The 18,618-nt window shown below is 55.6% G+C and overlaps 2 protein-coding genes and 1 non-coding gene across 9 annotated transcripts; 2 read left to right on the top strand and 1 right to left on the bottom strand.

Annotated features, from left to right (window-relative positions):
* Positions 1 to 129: 129 nt before the first annotated feature.
* Positions 130 to 3,484, top strand: RPS16 (ribosomal protein S16). The gene is made up of 5 exons (XM_004776157.3): positions 130 to 291; positions 425 to 526; positions 2,882 to 2,978; positions 3,094 to 3,141; positions 3,283 to 3,484. Exons 1-5 carry the CDS (start codon positions 244 to 246, stop codon positions 3,426 to 3,428), a joined length of 441 nt encoding a protein of 146 aa, XP_004776214.1. The 5' UTR covers positions 130 to 243; the 3' UTR covers positions 3,429 to 3,484.
* Positions 3,485 to 5,823: 2,339 nt separating this feature from the next.
* PLEKHG2 (pleckstrin homology and RhoGEF domain containing G2) lies at positions 5,824 to 17,132 on the bottom strand. Of its 7 annotated transcripts, none has more exons than XM_004776169.3 (19): positions 16,270 to 17,131; positions 15,487 to 15,616; positions 14,363 to 14,634; positions 14,185 to 14,285; positions 13,125 to 13,191; positions 12,930 to 12,976; positions 12,533 to 12,683; positions 12,087 to 12,224; positions 11,677 to 11,877; positions 11,316 to 11,408; positions 11,139 to 11,225; positions 10,744 to 10,777; positions 10,556 to 10,657; positions 10,387 to 10,434; positions 10,269 to 10,307; positions 10,079 to 10,095; positions 9,797 to 9,973; positions 8,759 to 9,686; positions 5,824 to 8,679 (listed from the first exon to the last, which is right to left on the bottom strand). In XM_004776169.3, exons 2-19 carry the CDS (start codon positions 15,593 to 15,595, stop codon positions 7,067 to 7,069), a joined length of 4,224 nt encoding a protein of 1,407 aa, XP_004776226.1. In that variant the 5' UTR covers positions 15,596 to 15,616; positions 16,270 to 17,131; the 3' UTR covers positions 5,824 to 7,066. The 7 variants fall into 7 exon arrangements, with proteins under 7 accessions (XP_004776226.1, XP_004776227.1, XP_004776220.1 ...); XM_004776170.3 differs by having other exon boundaries at positions 14,363 to 14,631; XM_004776163.3 differs by having other exon boundaries at positions 9,797 to 10,095; positions 16,270 to 17,132.
* Positions 17,133 to 17,416: 284 nt separating this feature from the next.
* TRNAI-UAU lies at positions 17,417 to 17,509 on the top strand. The gene is given in 2 exon segments: positions 17,417 to 17,454; positions 17,474 to 17,509. It is a non-coding gene; the product is annotated as a tRNA-Ile (tRNA).
* Positions 17,510 to 18,618: the final 1,109 nt, after the last annotated feature.

Genomic DNA, 18,618 nt, shown 5'->3' with positions numbered 1-18,618 from the left:
CTTCGTCCGCGATTGCACCCCGCACACGTCAGGTCCCGCCTCCTCCGGTCCTGGGACCCACCTTGTCGCCACTATTCCGAAGTCCAGCCCTCTGGCCGCAATCTGAGCCGTAAAGCGCTCTCCCGTCGCGACACTGCACTCAGAGCGCCTGCGCAGACCCTGAAAAGCGGCCAGGGAGGCCCCGCATTTTCCTTTTCCGGTTGCAGCGCCTCGCGGTGAGGAGTTCTGGCCTACGTTCCAGCCATGCCGTCCAAGGGTCCTCTGCAGTCCGTGCAGGTCTTCGGACGCAAGGTAGGCCGGGTGCCTGATAAGAGGGGCGGAGGGAGGCCGGGGTTGGCTGGGGCCTTCGGGCAGGTTCTGAGGTCGACATAGAAGCGGGGGACCGAGGCTCACGTGGCTCCGCTTTCTCCCTCGCTTTCCGCAGAAGACAGCCACAGCCGTGGCGCACTGCAAACGGGGCAACGGCCTCATCAAGGTGAATGGGCGGCCCCTGGAGATGATCGAACCCCGCACGCTACAATACAAGGTGCTGGCATTGAGGGTGGGCGTTCGGGTTGAGTGGAGGGCTTTAGAGAGAGAGATGTTTAAATAAATGGGTTCTTGGCAATCCTTGGTCTTGGAAGCTGAGGGAATCTGGTATCAACAATGGGATGTTTAGAAGCTGAGTTGGGGACAGAAAAAGGGTCATTTGGGGGGCGCCTGGGTGGCTCAGTCATTAAGTGTCTGCCTTCAGCTCAGGTCATGATCCCAGGCTCTTGAGATCGAGCCCCGCATCGGGCGGTCTGCTCGGCGGGAAGCCTGCTTCTCCCTCTCCCACTCCCCCTGCTTGTGTTCCCTCTCTCGCTATGTTTCTCTCTGTCAAATCTTTAAAAAGGAAAAAGGCATTTGGAGATGGAGTTGGATTTTCAGGGGGTTCAGATATTGTGATTAAAGTGGACAGAGTGAAAACTTGGAGATTAAAAGGGTGACTTCAAAAATGGGACATTTTGGGGGTGCCTGGGTGGCTCAGTGGGTTAAGCCTCTGTCTTTGGCTCAGGACATGATCTCGGGGTCCTGGGATGGAGCCCTGTGTCCCGGCTCTCTGCTCAGCAGGGAGCCTGCTAACGCCCCTCTTTCTGCCTGACTCTGCCTACTTTTGATCTCTGTCAAATAAATAAATAAAATCTTAAAAAAAAAAAAAAACTGGGACATTTGGAAGCCCACTCATTTGGGGACTGCAAGGTAAGGGGAGTTTGTGTGGCCTGGTTTTTTATAGTATAGTAAATTAACGGCAGATGTGTGTCGTGTTTACGATCTAACCTCTCTTTTTCCCTGTTAGAGCATATATTCTCTGAAGACAGAAATCAATTGTTTTCTTAAGACATTTTGTTTAAAAGTAGGGTTTGGTTGTTGTAGGTGCTTAATAGTTAAATACTGGAAGAACAGGAAGAGAATTTGGGTTTGTTGTTCTTTGCTGTGAAAGGGGTTCCTCCCCTCCCTGTTTTGGCCTTAGTTTTTTCAGCTCAGAATGGAAAGAGCAGAATCTGGTTTTTTGCCTTTTTTAACCTGTGGTGTTACTTGAGTCAAGTAACATATTCTCTCAGGTTCATTTATAAAAGGGATAATTTCTATCAAAGGACTGTTGTGAGGATAGAGTAGTTTGTCAGTATAAGCTTCTTGGTATATGTGAGAACTTATTAGTTTTTTTCAGAGTGTTGCTTTTACTTTATTAGTTCCAATTATTTTTTAATTTTACTGATGTTGAAATGCAACGTTAGTTTCTGGTGTGCAAGGTAGTAATAAAAGCCCGTATCGGGGCGCCTGGGTGGCTCAGTGGGTTGAGCCGCTGCTTTCGGCTCAGGTCATGATCTCGGGGTCCTGGGATAGAGTCCCGCGTTGGGCTCTTTGCTCAGCAGGGAGTCTGCTTCCCTTCCCCTCTCTCTGCCTGCCTCTCTGCCTGCTTGTGATCTCTCTCTCTCTCTCTCTCTGTCAAATAAATAAATAAATAAATAAAAATTTAAAAAAAAAGTCCATATCATTTCTAACTCTGAGAAATAACATTTTTGTTGTAGGTTTAGTTAAAATTTAATATGACGGTATCTGAGATCCCTTTGTATTATGGTGTGCTCTTACCAACTGCTGGTTATACAAAGCTTTGGTTTGTGTGGCCTGTGTTGAGTGCTGGGGACACAGCAGTGATCAGGTAGCCCCAGGCCCTGCCCTCACAGAGGCCCTAGTCCAGTGGAGGCAGCAGACTGGACTCAGTACTAGACCCTGCTCCAGCATAGTCTGGGTTGAGATTGGGGAACCCAGAGAGGGGTTCTGCCTGGATAGAAGGATTGGGACAGGCTTGGAAGATGAAGGTGGGGATCTGTGAGCTGAGACCTAAAGCAGGTAAAACAAAAACATGAGGCACCTACAAAAGATCTAGAGCTGGAATGGGAGAGCATGGCATAGGTTGTTGTACTGTTGTAATTTGGAAATGGGATGCTCAGAGGGCTGGGCAGAGTGCTCAAGGGGGGAAATCCAGAAAAAGCACTGGACGGGGCTTTTCATGGTTTCTGAAAGCCTTGGTGGCTGGAGAGGTTGGCCTTGTTGAACTAAAGTGCCAGCACTCTTAAGAACAAGTGCTAGAGATGGGGTTTCTGAGGCCCCAGAGGGACACAGATGGGAGGGCCCAGCTTAGGTTGCCTTCAGCAGTCTCTCCTCAGGCTTCAAATCTTCCCTGCTCCCCTGCCTATGCAGAGGGGTCTGCAGTGTCAGCCTCCTCCTCGTCCACAAGTGCTCTTACATCAGCCGTGGTAGAAGTTACTTGGAGAGAGAGGAGTCAGGTGCTCAGTGAGGTAGCACTCAGCTGTCCCGGTTGTCATCTAAAATCCTGTCGTGTCCCTTGCTCCTCTAGCTGCTGGAACCTGTTCTGCTTCTAGGCAAGGAGCGATTTGCTGGGGTGGACATCCGAGTCCGAGTGAAGGGTGGTGGTCACGTGGCCCAGATTTATGGTGAGTTCCAGGAACTGTGGGCATGGTGGTGGGGAGGTGGCTCTGAGAGCAAGGCCCTATTCTTGGGCCTTCACAAAGCTGACAACACTCTCTCATGCATGTATTTCCCTCACAGCAATCCGCCAATCCATCTCCAAAGCCCTGGTGGCCTATTACCAGAAATGTGAGTGAGCATGGCTCCTTCCGGACGGGTGGGTGGGTGGCAAGTGGGGGACCAGCCCCTCCCCCAGCCCAGTCTTTAGCCCCAGAGACTTGGAGGGCATTTCCATGGCTCTCTCAGTTCTCACTCTCTTTTCATTCCCAGACGTGGATGAGGCTTCCAAGAAGGAGATCAAAGACATCCTTATCCAGTATGACCGGACCCTGTTGGTAGCTGATCCCCGGCGCTGCGAATCCAAAAAGTTTGGTGGTCCTGGTGCCCGTGCTCGCTACCAGAAGTCCTATCGATAAGCCTGTCGTGAGGATGAGGGTTCATCTTTATAATAAACAATTGTTATGGGACTTAAGGTTTCAAAGACTGTTTTGGTGGTTTTTGGTGGGTCTTGGACTGTGAGAAATGCAAAAATGCCCCAGCCTGGATTGTAAACTTACCCAGAAGACAGCACTCTAGGGTCAGTGTGAATGGGTGGGAGAGGCAGGTGGGCCCTCCCTGCACCTCCAGTAGAGTCCGGTCTGGGGAGTTCTGGGCTATTGGTTGTGTGGGGTGTCCTTGTGAGTTTGTCCTTTTTCAGTCCATTTGCCACTGTCGAAATGGCATGTCAAGGAGGAGCAGTAGAAAGTGTTAAGATCAGTGAACTAGAATACGGAGACAGGAGAAACCTGGGTGCATTCTGAAGTCAACCACTAATGGCCATGTTGGATTAGAAAGCAGTTTACCCTAATGCCAACCTGTAGGGAGACAGGCTTCGGATGGGGGAGCGGATTTCCCCGACTGGTTTCATGTTTCAGGATGGCAGTACTACTGGGGAAAGGTTCCCAGTTAAACTCATTGTGGTGATTGTCTTTACAGGGCTCAGAACGTGTCTGAGACCTTAGCTTTAGTACCCACCACGTAGTAAGAGCCAACACTTAGTGGGCTCTCGGATGCTATTCCTGGGCTACACAGGACATTTCAATCGTCAAAGTTCTGTGGGACAGTACTGGTGTATGTATAGGGAAGTGAATGTTGCTTGTGAATTCAGTTACTTTGTGCCCCCCCCCCCCGTCTTTGCAGGAAGCCAGTGACTCTTATTGAGGGGAACATGCATCTCCACCCACATTATCCCTTGAGCCAGCCTAACTACCTCAGCCATCTGTCCCCAGGCTAGGGCCCACACTCCTCTCCCTGCTGCCAGGGTACCGGCAAGAACACTGGACATGGACAGAGGAAGGAAAACCTTACAAACTTTTTTTTTTGGTAAAAGATGGAACTTGAAATTTACTGTCTAGTTGCCCTTTTTGTCTCTGCCCAGTCAGTAGAGTAGGCCTGTGTGGCTGCCGTGGCTGGGCTGCAGACAAGAGAACATGTTCATTGTGAGGCCAGTTCTGTAGGACGGCACAGATCAACAGGGAGCGTACATGGATAGTGCTGCGTACAGGTGGACAGTGGGGTTGATTAGCTGGGCTGGCACCAACTAGGTTCCCAGCTAAGCATTGTTCCTGTGAGGTTGGTGGCAGGCAGAAGTCGAGATGTTAGCTAAGAAAGGTAGCCTAGTGGCCACGAAAACTAGCTCACCAGGCTCTTCATGGGAGATGTGGTTAATGGGTTAATGGTTTGGTTGGCATTAACCTAAATGTCCCAAAGAGGGCAGCAGGGCACTACCCTCCCACTTTTGAGCGTGATGGAACTGTGGCTCTAAGGACAGCTAGGCTGACCTATCAGCGGGCAGATTAGTGGACCAACAAGGAGTGTATCCCAAGGCGCTGTCAGCAAGGACTGTGAAGGGGAAAGCTAGGAGCCTGGCAGGTGTCAGGAGTCCTGGAATCCAGGGGTGGGGAACAGGAGGGGCCAAAGCAAGCCTGGTGTCCATGGTTTTCTTCCAGGGTTCAGAGACCCCCTTCTGAGGCTCCTGGCTCCCTGCCAGAGGCACAGCTGGGATGCATCTTGCATCTGGAAAGGCGGAGGGGGTTCGCCTCTCCTTCCCCACTTGAGGCTTTGGAGTAGACTGCCCCTTTCTCTCCCAGCCGCCTCCTCAAATACCGGGAATTCCGGCGCCACTGGGAGCCCAGGCCAGGCTGGGAACTTTCCTTCAGCTGGGAATGTGCAGCTGGAGGTGGAGGATGGGAGGGCAGCTCAGCCCTAGCCCAGCTGTATAGCCCAGTAACTGTCTGGTAAGGGACTAGAAGTCAGCAGCTGACATTTACTGAGCCAGGTCTTGTTTCTGCTGCCTTACGCAGCTAAGGATTACTTAGGGCAGGCACTAGGCTGTAAGCCTTATCCCAGAGGGAAGGGGTTCCTTTTATCCATTCGGGCACAAAATAGACACTTAACAGTATGGACTCCAGCTAGACTGTGTGGATCTGAGTTCCAGCTCTGCTTCTGCCTAGCTATGTGATGGGGCAGACCCCCTTACTCTCTATTCTGTTTCCTCATCTCTTGAGGATTCAAATTGAATGAGTTCACATAAAGCGACTAATGCCATTGCTATGCAGTTAGTACTCAATAAACCGCCACTTTTTTTTTCTTTCCATTCACTGTTCAAACTTCAGATTCCTAGGATGGAACTGGATCCTGGACCCTGGGGGGATCTCTCTGGTAGTCAAGCAGTGCCCCGGGAAGTGAGGCCATGCTCACTGAATTTACCATGATCTTACAATTCTCGGCTGGCCCAGCTGAGAAAACCAGACTCAGAGGATGTACACCAACTAGAAACATCAGGATTTTAACTCAGCTTTGACACTGGTACCTCAGGGAATTCCAGGGAAAATGAAATAAAACAAGGTGCTAAGTACAAGAGGTTTAGCATTCAATGAATGAAGCTAGTATTACCAAAGAAACTGCTTAAGTTATGCTGCTTGCCCAGCATAACACTGCTGGGAGGGGGCAGAATGATTCTAACATAAAAGCCTTTGTCTCCGACCTGAATTTCTCTTAGGGGTGGGGGCACTTGAGAGGTCCCAAACTAAAGTGAGGGAGTAAAAAGATCCAATGTGTGTAGGTGGGCACAAGAATTAGAACATTCATGTGTTGGGGAGTGAGAAATCAGATGTGGAACGGACTTTGCAGAATCCCAAACCCAGTTCACTCTGGTGTTAGTATAATAGAATCTCTGAAATTTTGTAGTACCAAGACTCAGAAGAATCTGATTAAAGAGGGATGGATGAAGAGCGATCGGAAGGGATGGATGGATGATAGGGAACATAACGTGATGGCACTGATGGATTAGATGGTTGAATGAGATGTAGGGATGCGTAAAAGGGGAAATATGGAGGAACAGAGGGATGAATGGAGAGGGCCGGTTGGACAAAATGGACAGGTGGGATAATGGAGGAATGGGTATGAGAAAGGGGTAGGGGGATGGATGAATAGGGCAGAGTTGATTAAATCATGGCATATGGATTGGAAGATGGGACATGGAGTAGGGGAGATGGGACAGCCAGCCGATGGATATACATAGAGATGGCTGAACAGATGAGATACTAGCAGACACAAACTGGGTAAACTTCTAAGTTGACCTGGAACCAAGCTGCTTAACTGGGTTTTCCTGGATGGCATCAAGCAGTTCATAAACTAAACGCAAACACCAAACTAATGGGTGGTTGTCAGTAATTTCTCCAACAAGTTTGAGATGCCTCCTGTTTTCAGAACCACTGATTCATGCTGTGTCAGACCTTCGCATTCATTGTCTTGTCATCCGCCCACTACCTCCAGAATGGGAAAATATACATAACTTCATAATATTAACAAAATATTAATGACATCCCCTTCCCCATCCCTGCTGAGTTAGTCAAGGTAAGTAAAAAGGACCATTCGCCAAAGCAGCTCCCAGGAGTTGGAAAGCTGCAGCAATTTCTAGACCTGTGCTCAGTGTCTGGACTTCTGGTGAAGTTCTGAGGGTCTGTGGCATCCAGCTGAAGTCCTTGCTTTTCAAGAAGCCCGATATCTGGGCTCACATGTGGAAAGGGGCATCAGGAGCTCCCTGGGCCCTGCGAAGGCCCACAGATTCATGGGCAGGGGCCAAGAGAGCAGGGTGGTTCAACCTGACCTGGGCCTTGGCTGGCCGGAGCCGCCCGCCACCCCCAACGTGGATGTTGACCGTGGTGGCATAGCTGAGCCTCCGGGCTGGGGGCGGTGGGGGCTGCGGCTGGGGTGGTGGTGAAGGGGCCCGCGATGCTGGGGCAGAGGAGGACCAGGGACCCCGGGAGGCCAAGGGGGCTTCTCCCCCAGACCCTTGCCGCCGAGCCAGGCTCTGGCTGATGTATGAGGCTGCCAGGTACCTTGAGAGGGCAGCTGCGTTGGGGCCCAGGAGCTGCCGGGTCGGAAGAGGGGGACTATGGGGTGGGGTCAACTCTGAAGACTCTGACCTGGTGACAGGAGAGGCCAAGTAGTGTCCTGGTTTGGACAGAACCATGGTGGTCTGAGCCGGGGTGGAAAACAGGCCCTGAGAGTCCCGAGAGCCTCTCTGCTCAGGCAGGAGTGTCGGGGCTGGACCACGGACGTCGGAGAGGCTCCTCTGCTCCAACGGTGAACGTTTTTGGATCTGAAGGTCTGTGAAGCTTTGTTCCTGAAGCAAAGGTGTAGCAGATGGACCCTGGGTGTCTGGGAGGCCTCCCTGCTTGGGCAGTGGTGGGAGGGCCTGGACTTGGGTGTCTGGGAGGCCTGGTCGCTGGGGCAGAGGTGCAGCAGCTGGAACATTCGAATTCTGGGGCAAAGACAGTGCGGTGCTGGCTGGGAGCTGATGGTCGAGGCAGCATTCGTGTGCAGGCAAGGACGAGGTGCCCAGAAACTGAATGTCTGAGGGGTCTTGGGGCAAAGAAGGCGCAGCGCTGGCTGGGATCTCATGGCTCGGGGGGCCTTCCCAGGCAGCTAGAGGTGAAGCACCCAGAACTGGAATGTCCGGGAGGTCATGTTGTGAGGGCAGTGCAGCGTTGCCTGGGATCGGACGGTCCAGGCTGCTTCCATGTGTAAGCGAGATGTCGACAGCTTGGTTGCCAACACCAGCCAGAAATGGAACATCCCTGGGACCTCCTTGTCTGGTTAACGGGGTATTGCTTGGGCTCTGGCTATGTAGAGGGCCTTCTTGCTTGGGCACAGTGGCGGTAGCTAAAACTGTGACGTCAGGACAGCATCTCTGCCCAGGCAGGGCTGGGCTGGTTGGAACTTGGGTGTCCATATGGCCTCTATGCTGAGGCAGAGGAGTGGTAGCTGGATGCTGGACTTCCAGGTGGCCTCCTGGGTCCGGCAGAGCTGTAGCCAGCACCTGCACATCTGGGGGGTCTTCCTGCGGGGGCAAGGCTGTGGTGGATACAGTCATGCTCTGTATGTTCTGAGGGTCTCCTTGCTCAGACAGACGCCTAGCAGCTGGTACCCGGATGCCCAGATGGTCTTCCTCCGGCAAACTGGAAACAGAGAGACCCCGGCCACCTGGACAGCCTCCCTGCTTAGACAAAGGTGTGGCAGCTTGAACCCGGGCGGCAGGACCCAGAGGGACAGACTCCTGGGCACAGGTCAGAGGGAAGGCCAGCTCACACACCAGCACGTGTCCAAAGGCAGGCAGAGGCCCTGTGTGCACAGAAAGAACGGAGTCAGGACTGAGGTCTCCATGGGGGCCATCTTTGGCAACCACACACCTGGACCTCACCTGGCTCAGCATGCTCTTGGGGCAGGCGGGGGGACAACTGGGGCTGGGCCAGAGCACGAGGCCGGCGACGGGGGGCGTTGGCCGATGCCCGGGTCTCGGCCCGCTGCATCTGCTGGATCCGCTCGCTGTAGAGCCGGGCTAACTCTCGCACCCGGGAAGCTGCCCTCTCCGAACTAGGGGCTCCTGCCTTCCTGCTCCCGCTGCCTCCGCCCAGATCCGAATCTTCCAGGATCAGCAATGGCTCTGGGAAACCTGGCCGGGCCAGCTGCCCCTGCTCCAGGGCCCGCCAGGCGCTGCGGATTTCTGAACAAGAGCGGAATTCCAGCTCATCTGGGAATCCCTGATCTTGGGGGACATCCTGGGGCTGGAAGTCTGGGAACGGTTCCCCTTCTTCAGGCTCCTCCTGCCCTGCCCTGCCACCTGAGGAGGGTTCCCCCAGTTTTGCTGAGCTGCCTCCGGGGAACAGTTCTCTCCTGGTGGCTACAGCCTCATCTGGCCCTTGCAGAGGTCCCTGGAGCCATGAGTCACAGGGAAGGGCGGGAGTGCTGGCGAGACTAGGAATGTCCGGGACATTAGGTATGGCTGGAAGGCGGGGCATTTCAAAAACACTGGAAATGTCAGAGAGGCTAGGAAGGTGGGGAATCTTGGGAATTTCAGACAGGCCGGGAATTTCAGGGAGGCCGGGTGCGTCTGGACTTTTGCTAAGGCCGGAAACGTCGGTAGTTTCAGCCGCGCTGGAACTTTCGAGCCCTTCCAGGACGTGGAGCGGGGAAGGCCCCCGTTCGTCCATCTCTAGCTCCTCCTCCTCCTCCTCTTCTGAAGAGTCTCGGCTGGGCAGGGCTCGGAATGTGAGGGTTTCACTGTCGCCTGGCACCTGGGAGTCTCCAGAGAACTTGGGAATGTCGTGGGGGGATGGCGGCAGTGGGCACTGGGGAAGAGGCCAAAGATGTCAGGGCAGGCTGGGCCCTCTGGCCCCCTGGGGCTATTCCCCTCCCAGCTGAGAGCCCCAAGGACACCACGATGTGATGCCCAGCTCACCCCTGGATCCCGGAGGCCTCTTTGGTTCAATAGTTCCAGAATCTCTTCAGTGATGGAGGTCCCAGAGGGCTCCAGCGTGGGGGGTCCAGTGTCCTCCAGGTCCTCAGGGGGTCCGGAAGTTGGAACTGGTGGCTGAGGCTCTAAGGGGGGGTAGAGCTCCCCCTCACTGCCAGTATGCTGTGAGCAAGGAGAGAGGATGGAAGGCTGGAGTGAAGGGCCCCATCCCTTTCTCCCAGGCCCAGGAGTACGGGTCCACAGACCCTGTCCTAGGGTGTTTCTTACCTTGAGTCTAGGCTTAGCTGGGGATGGAGAGATGATAAAGAGAAAAGAATGAGATGCGGGAACAAGGTCATTCCTTACAGCTGATGAGCTGCCTGTCACCCTGCACCCATGCCCATGGGACATCCCCTGGAAAAAGACAGACAGACAGACAGATGGGGCTGGACCCAGCTGGGCTGGGGCAGTCACTTACCGTTTGGTGGAAACATAACGTACGGCTCCTTTACTGGCTCTGGGGAGAGAACACAGTGATGTCAAGGACCCAGCTCTTATCGCATTCTCTAGTCAACTTTTAGGTGGAGGACACTCACCAGACTGTCTACGGCCACGGCGGGTAGCAGAGGGTCCCGGAGATGGAGCTGGGGGACAGGGAGATTAGAAGCCCATGAGGGGCCCAGCTCCAGGCTCCCGAAGAAGGAGGCTGGGGGTACAGTTCCTGGGGGAGAAGCCGGGGTGGGGAGCTCAGGACTCCATCTTTACCTGTGTTCCTTCGTCCAGGGGTGAAACTTCTAGCATCTCGAGGTCGTGGAGACCCAAGTGGGGGTGTCAGGGGCTCTGGAATAGGCTTACTTTTAGGAGCACCTATGGGGAGAAATTGGAACCTGATAATTGACTTTTCCTCGGGAGTCATGCCTCTACTCCCACATAATCCCAAGGCCCCAACTCACAGTGCAGGCTGTTTTCAAGGAGAACTTGTTTGGCCTGAAAGAGACAACGGTGGGAGTTGCGTGGCAGAGCGCCTGTCTCTGAGCGCCCCGGTCACAGTCCTGTTCATGGGTGCTGTACACATGAGGCACCTCACATGACTTGTGACTGTCAGTAATCCCCCCAACTCCGTGGGGTTAGTGCTGATTCCGCCAGGTGAGGAAACAGGCATCAGAGAGGTTGCCCAAAGTCACACAGCAGAGACATGGTGGAGCTGGGCTTTAAACCCAGGCAGCCTAACTCTGCAATTTATGGGTCATGGTCTAAGAGAGTCCCCTACCCTCAGGGTTTTGCAGAGCTATGGTGGGGGGAGGTCCTCCAGCTCGCTCAAGGCCTGTGGACATAGCAGGAGCTGTACCTTGGCAGGGATGGAGGCAGGGTGGTTCTCAAAAAAGAGACGCTGGAGACAGTGAATCCACAGCCTCTTCTCTTCTTGGTTCTTGGCCTGGGGGTGGGACAGGGCAGAGTTGGGAGCCGGGTGTAAGGTCTAGAGGCAGAGGGGAGCCCTGACCACCCAGCACCACCTTGAACCCACCTGGAGAAGGTGCCTGTGTTTGGGAATGGTCAGATCAGACACCTTGAACCCTAGAGGGTCTCGAGGACTCTCGCTCACACTCAGGTTGCAGCACTAGATGGGGGGAGGGGTGGACAGAAAGGGGCAGCAAGCTTAAATCCAGGCCCCCCAGATCCCTAGGCCCTCACCGGCATCCTGCTGGCCTTGCCCCTTATTAAACCTCACCCCTATCCTCGGACTCAAGAAAATGTGGCTCTTTTAACCTGGGCGGTTCCTCCTTTGTAGACCCTGCCACTAGCCCTCCCTGTAGGTACCCAGCTATAGGTATAGGTGATAAACCTTGCTGGGGACATTCTGGCCTCACCCCCAACCCTGAACTCACGAAGATATGGCCTTTGTAGGTGTACTCCGGGCCCCGGCGCTTGGCCACGAGCAGCATCCGTGAGAATAGAAAAAGCAGCCGCTCGCCCCCTCGAAGTCGGGGGCCACCCCCTCCGCCACCTCGGAATGCGCCCTCCAGCACCAGCTCCCCGAAAGCGCTGAGCTCCGGGCCAGTCCAGCCGCCCAGCCGCCGTTGCACTTCCTGCTGGGACCCCATCAGGTGCAAAAGGCACCGAAGTGCACAAGCACCGAGACAGGAAGTGCACACACAACAAGACGGGGGTGTCAGCCACAGGGCTGTGCTGTCCCAGCCAGCGCTCAGAGGCCGATCACCTCCACCAGAGGCCCTCCTGCCCGCTGCCCCCATCCAGCAGCCCCGACACCCCCCCGCCTCCATCTTCCGGGGCTCACCTGGAGGCGCGCCGCATGCTCCTGCTTCCGTTTCATGTCATTGATATACCAGGCAACCGCGGTCATGGACACGATGGCCTCTTCCACCATCTCGCGGCCCCCAGCGCCTGGGCCCTCCGCCCAGTGCTTGCCTAGCTCCTGCGAGGCAGTCCCCAGGTACCCAGGGAGGGGACAGAGATGAGAGAGAATGATAACAACAAAGAGGGAGAGAAACAGAAAAGTAGGGGCAGAGGTGGTGACCCAGTGAAGGACAGAGAGACACAGGCAGAGTCAGAAAGTGGGATCAGCTGGCGCCAGTCCCCACCAGCCACAAGCCCTTGCCCCAACTGCTGTCCCAGCTTCTAGGAACTTGTCCTGGGTCCACCCTCCAGATGTCCCACCAGGGGGTCGCCGGACAGGACCTTGCCCTTGCCCTCCCCGGGCAGCCCCCTGGGGCCACAGCCCACCTGCAGCAACAGATGGTACTTGAGGATCCGCTGAACAGGTTTCAGCAGGAAGCTCTGCAGAGGCAGTGAGTGGCGGAGCTGGGCCTGGCGCTCCTGCAACCACAGGGCTGCGGGTGGGGACAGCGACAGCTCCCGGAGCAGGGCTAGGGAGCTGGGGGTACAGCATAGGTCAGGGTTGGGGGGTGGCTGGCAGCTCTGGGTTGGGGGTGCTGGGAGGGGATGGGGAGTGGTCAGGGTTGCAGGGGCTGGGGGCGGTCAAGGGCAGCTTAGGGAGAGGTCAGTTACTGTCCTGGTCTGGTAGGGGTTGGAGCTGGATGGGTCGAGGTGAGGGAGACCGGCTGACACAGCAACTCAGGGGGCAAGGCCTGGGGCCCGGCAGGAGCTCCTCACCCCTCACCTCGGGTAGTTCATGCAGTACAGCGTGTAGATGTCAAAATCCTCACTCTGCAGGTGACACAAGAGTCAGGGAGACCCAAGGTCCCAAATCCCGAGGGCCTCCCTCCTGCCTAGCCCAGGCCTGCTCCCGCTGCCCCCCTGCCTCCCGCTCCGCCCCAGGCCTCATCCCAGACTGAGCGCCCTCACCCTGACTCACCCTCTGCACAAAGCACTCAGCAATGCCCCCCGCGCTGCTGCTGCCCTCCAGGTCCTCCAGGAGCTCACTGTGAGGGAGAGAGGGTGGTGAGGGGCTGCCCCATCCGCGAACCCCCCTGTGGGAGGACTCCAAGAGGCTGGGGCCTTGGTGGGGGCCAGGGTCTCTCAAGGGGTCACCACACCCAAAGGAAGTCTTCTTGCTGTGACACAGCAAGCTGCTCAGACTTTGTCTGTGGACAGCATCCTATTCCTCCGCTTGAAACACTGTCACAGGGGTGCCTGGGTGGCTCAGTGGGTTAAGCCGCTGCCTTCGGCTCAGGTCATGATCTCAGGGTCCTGGGATCGAGTCCCGCATCGGGCTCTCTGCTCAGCAGGGAGCCTGCTTCCCTTCCTCTCTCTCTGCCTGCCTCTCTGCCTACTTGTGATCTCTCTCTGTCAAATAAATAAATAAAATCTTAAAAAAAAAAAAAAAAGAAAAGAAACACTGTCACAGCTGCCATGGACCTGGGGTGGGAGTGGGGATTTTGTGATATGACCCAGGGAGAGGGGTGTCATGACCCTCAGGGCTGCGATGAGCTTAAGATCCTGTTGCGGTTCTTGGCATGCCTTCTCAGATCTCCTGCAATCATCCGCAGATCTCATGAAGACACTCAGAGGGGTCAGGATCCTTGGACCCCAGCATCCTCCTTCCTGGGTCCTGGCCAACCATCTGGTCTATCTGGGGCTGAGGGGGTTCCCAGGCCGAGATGGTCGCATGAATGCTCACACTGGCATGATCTTCGGGCCCCACGTGAGCCCTGGATTCATCGTGATCCCACATCTGACACAGCACTGAGACACATCTCAGGATTTAGGCCTCCTCGGGGTCCTCAAGCTCCCATCTACCTCACCCTCCATCACTCTGGTTCCTTGCTTCCCATCATGATCCCTGCCCCAAGTCACCACACCCAGGTACCAGCCTGGACAAGGCATTATGGGGCTCCAAGGTCTGGGTTAGGATACAGCCCACCATCCCTGACCCTACCCACTGGTACCCGTGCCCAATCCCTCCCACCTCTGACCTGCTGAACTCGTAGATGTCCTCGATGTTGGCAAATAGCATGCCCACCTGCTCCGCACTCAGCCCTAGGACCCCACCATCCATCAGAGGGGCCAGGTAGTCCTGCAGGGATGACTGGGGTTATAGATGCGGAGGGCTGGCCTGGGTTCCTATTGTGCTCAGGTGCCGGCTGGCCTCACCTCCACGATGCTACGAAGGTCCCGGACGTAGGCCCGCTCTGTCTCCACGATCTCTCGAACCACTCGCTCCAGCCTCGAGGGTTTGGCCAAACCCGGGGTTCCCACGGGTGACAGATGCAGGCGGATGGGGGGCCCTGGAAGGGGCTCTGGCCTGGACGCTGAGCAGACTGGGGTGGGCCCTGGAGCCGGGTCCCCCTCAGAGCCCACCGTGCTCAGGGATGTGGAGCTCCCAGAACCTCGGGGGGAGGCCATGGCAGGGGTTGCAGGACCTGCTGGGAGTGTGGAGCAGGAGATCAGGGGGTGTCCCCACCTGAGTGAGTGCTCTCAGCTCTACACTCATCCACACCACATCACTATCTTTCCCCAGGACTCCAGTCTCCTCTCCCCATTGCGCTGCCCCAGTCCTGGCCAGTCCTCTCCCATCAGGGTCTCCTCTGGGCTTCGGCTTCCACTCTTCTAGTCCACCTCCATGTGTCAGCCTGGGAGATCTTTATTAATCTGCCCATTTGACCCTGTCACTTCAAGTGCTCGAGTCCTTCACGTCCTCGGGATAAAGTCCAAACTCTCAGATCCACAGGGCCCTATGCAACGTGGCCATTCGAGACCTTTCCATTCTGCTCTCTTTCCATAACCATACCACTTCTCACACTCCAGACTCCAGTCCTATTTGCCTTTCAGTTACTCAAGAAAAACCAGCCTCTCTTGCCTCTGCACACACTGTCCCCTCAGCATGGAATACTCTTCCTTGCTTTTTCCAACTCATTCCCCCTCATCTTTCAATTCTGTTTAGATGTCTCCTCTTCCTTGAAGCCGGTCCCCTCCTCCATGAAGCCATCCCAGGCTGGGCTCCCACAGTGAGGGGATGGGGCTTTTCCACCACTCCCCACAACCCTGTCTCAGCCCTGACCATTCTACCACAGGTTTTCCCCTCTGGACTGTCAGCATCTGGGGATGGTTCCATCTGCCCTAGGCGACCTGGAGCTCTGTGTAGGCAGGGCTGGGATTGTATTGATCACTTGTGTTGCCAGCACTGCGCAGCACTGAGGCCAGCCATAGAGGTCCTCACAGTGCCTGGCCTAAAGGACCCAATGCCCAGCAGACCCCACCCTCTCTTGCACGCTCACCTGTCTGGCTCTCACACACAGCTGCGCAGTCACACACTTCACCTGTGGGGCCACGGCCAAGGCTAGGGCTGGGTTTGGACAGGTTCGGTCCACGGGCTCCCTCGGGCATGGCTGAGTGGCTCAGCGCCTGCTGCAGAGAGATCCCCTTCTTGGATATCAAGACCCCATCAGCCTCCCCACACTGGCCACACTCACAGATTAGGCCAGAGAATTGGGAACCCGGTCTAAACCCAGGAGGGACCCCCTAAGAGTAACTAAGGAGGCAGACGGAAGCACGGTGACAGAAACAGGGGCACAAGCGGCGATAACACAGAGAAAAAGATGGAAAGGTTGAGACAAAGAAGACTGAAGCTGGGAGTCTGGTCTGTCTGGGGCTGGAGGCTCAGGGATCCTGGGAACGTTTGGCTGGAGCCGAGGGCGAGGGGCAGGGCTGGGAAAAGCCGTGGGCGGGAGGCCGCGGGGTCCCAGGGGAGGGCGGAGGAGGCTGGGGGACCGGATGCCAGGGTCCTGCAGACGGCTCCCTCCCCCGCCCAGGGCTGCGAGTTGGGGCGCTGGCCATGAGCCCTCAACACACCTCCCCTCAACCTCCCAGCCAGTCCCTCCGCGATCCGCTTACTGCCCCCACCACCGCGCCGGGTCCCCAGCGCCTCCCCACACCCCTCCAGACCCAAACTCCCGCTGGCGCCTCCGCTCGCCCCCCGCCGGCACGCCCCCTCATTGTTCAGCGGCTGCGGCGCCGCCCCCTCCCCCAGCCCGTCGGGGCCCCTCGCCTCCCTCCCTCACCTCCCAGGGAGTCTCCAGCCCAGAACCGAGGTTGCTCGATTCTTATTCGACCGTAGTACGGTCCTCGGGGAGCCGCAAGGCCGGACTCCTGGGTCTCTGCAAGTTAGGGGCGTGAACTTCGGGTTCTCAGGCTCCGGGAACCACAATCCGGGGTCTCTCGCAAAGGGATGTAGCAGTCCGAATTTCTTGGTCCTCTAAATGAGGGATGCTGGGAGTCCCGACACTTAGCTCTCAGATGGGGCGCTGGAGACCCAAATTCCTGAGTCTTCCAGATAGGGCCGTGGGGCGACCGGATTCCTGAGTTCCCCTAACTCTTGGAGCAGATATTAAACCATCTCCAGGCGGGAGCGCAGGGGAGTCCCAAATTCCTGGGTCCCCTTGAAGTGGTGGGCGTTTCAGCCCCAAACAAACTGGCTGGGGCGCTAGGAGTCCGTATGCCAAGTTCGGATATCTGGACTCGAATATCTGGGAACCCTTGGAGGTAATCACCGGTCTGGGATCCCAACTTCTTTAACCAGGGCGCAGGAAGCTCGGCCTCCAGGATCGCGCGGAGTGATGTCCCGGACTCCCGGCTCCTCCAGGAGGGGGCGCTGGGCACCTGGATATTTGGGTTCCTTTAGCCTGCGCTTTGGGGTCTCTCAGGGCGCGGTACAGACTCGCTACTCCGGAGTCCACGACTTTGGACCCCTCAAGGCTCTGGGATGAGTACCGCTGGGCTTTGGCGGCGGCGGTGCGACAACTGTGGCGGGAGAGTCCGGTCTCAGCTGTGAGGCGGGGGGCGGTCGCCGGGACCTTCCCCTCCCCCCACCAGCCACCCGGGCTCATATCCTGTTCCCGCCCGCGGGGGGGAGGGGCTGCCTTCCGGCCAGGCAGCCTTTAAAGGGTTAAGCCCCACCCTTGTATCTGAATATTCATGAGAAGGCGAGTCCCGGGCAGGCTACGCCTCCACATTCCTAACGTCTCTGAGACTTTTCCCTTTTACAGCAAGGGCCTTCGGGGCGTGAGAATCCGGAACTGGAAGCACACTCTCTCCCATTGGTCAACCAAAAGACTCTTATTTGCATATGCAGCAAAAGGCAGAGTTGTCCAGCTAGGTCACGTGGTCAAGAACAACTGAAGGACTTCGCGACGCGAGGGTGCGGCCGGGGCTCCAGTGGCGCAATCGGTTAGCGCGCGGTACTTATACGACAGTGCGAGCGGAGCGATGCCGAGGTTGTGAGTTCGATCCTCACCTGGAGCATCTTTTTCCTCTTAACCTCTTTTTACGAATTTATACATCTTATAAATCAACCAAAACATCTACATCCCCACTTAGAGGAATGAACGTTTCGATATTTGGAGTTTTCGGGTTGGAACTCCTGGAACTCTACCTCCCGGGAAAGTGTTGTGTCGCGGGGAGGTGCCGTTTTCATCCCGGCCGCCAGAGGGTGGTATCGCCTCTTAAACGCTTGAGCTTTTACTTGGGTTGCAAATCTCAGTTAAAGACTTCTTAGATGTGTCGGGTCCTCCGCAAACTGTATGGCACTGCCTCCTTTTCCATATTCCTGTGTTGGACTTTTTACCAGCCATAATTGCCATATAACACCGTATTAGTCCAAGACATGCAACATGGTTCGATATATGTATAAATTGTGAAATGATTACTATAAGTTAACATCAATCACATCACAGTTAATCGTTTTTCTCTCCAGTGTTTTGGGGTTTTTTTACTCTCTCTTTCCCTCCATTTTTCTGAATTGATTTGTTTTTTTTTTTTCAACAAATGCTAAACAGCACTATGTGACTGACTCCTGTTTAGGGTTTGGGAATGAGCGATACAGCGAAGACAAGACAAAGTCCTGGCCCCTGAGGATTTGACACTCTAGTGGGAGAGGCAGGTTTCTATAAGCATGAAAATTACATCTTATATGCCTGGTAGTGGTGAATGTCACGGAGAAAGTTGGGAGTTGGGAGAATGAGGGTGACAGAGATTCAGTGTGGGTTGTAATAATAGTAGTCAAATACCATTTCACTGAGGAGACATTTGAGCAGAGACCTAAAGGAGGGGAGTAAGCCATGGGGATACCTGGGGGAATATTCCAGGCAGAGGTAGGAGCCAGTGCAAAAGCCCTGGGGCTGAAGCAGCAAGTCAGGTATATTGGTGAGCAGCCAGAAAGCCAGTGTGACTAGAGCAATAGTGGCCAAAGAGCCAGGCCATGTAAGCTGGTGAGGACTTAGGACTTTGCCTTTTATGTGATCTTACCGACTCAAGTGTTAGGTCAGGTTCCCTGTGGTTGTCTTGTTGGCGAGTGGGGAGAGACTGAATGTAGGCCCTGAGCCATTAAAACCAGGAAGCGGGTATTAGCAAGG

This window comes from Mustela putorius, unplaced genomic scaffold (genome assembly GCF_011764305.1).
Source record: "Mustela putorius furo isolate JIRA1106 unplaced genomic scaffold, ASM1176430v1.1 tig00000196_pilon_pilon_pilon, whole genome shotgun sequence".
NCBI lineage: Eukaryota > Metazoa > Chordata > Mammalia > Carnivora > Mustelidae > Mustela > Mustela putorius.
This window is presented reverse-complemented; position numbering and strand designations above follow the sequence as displayed.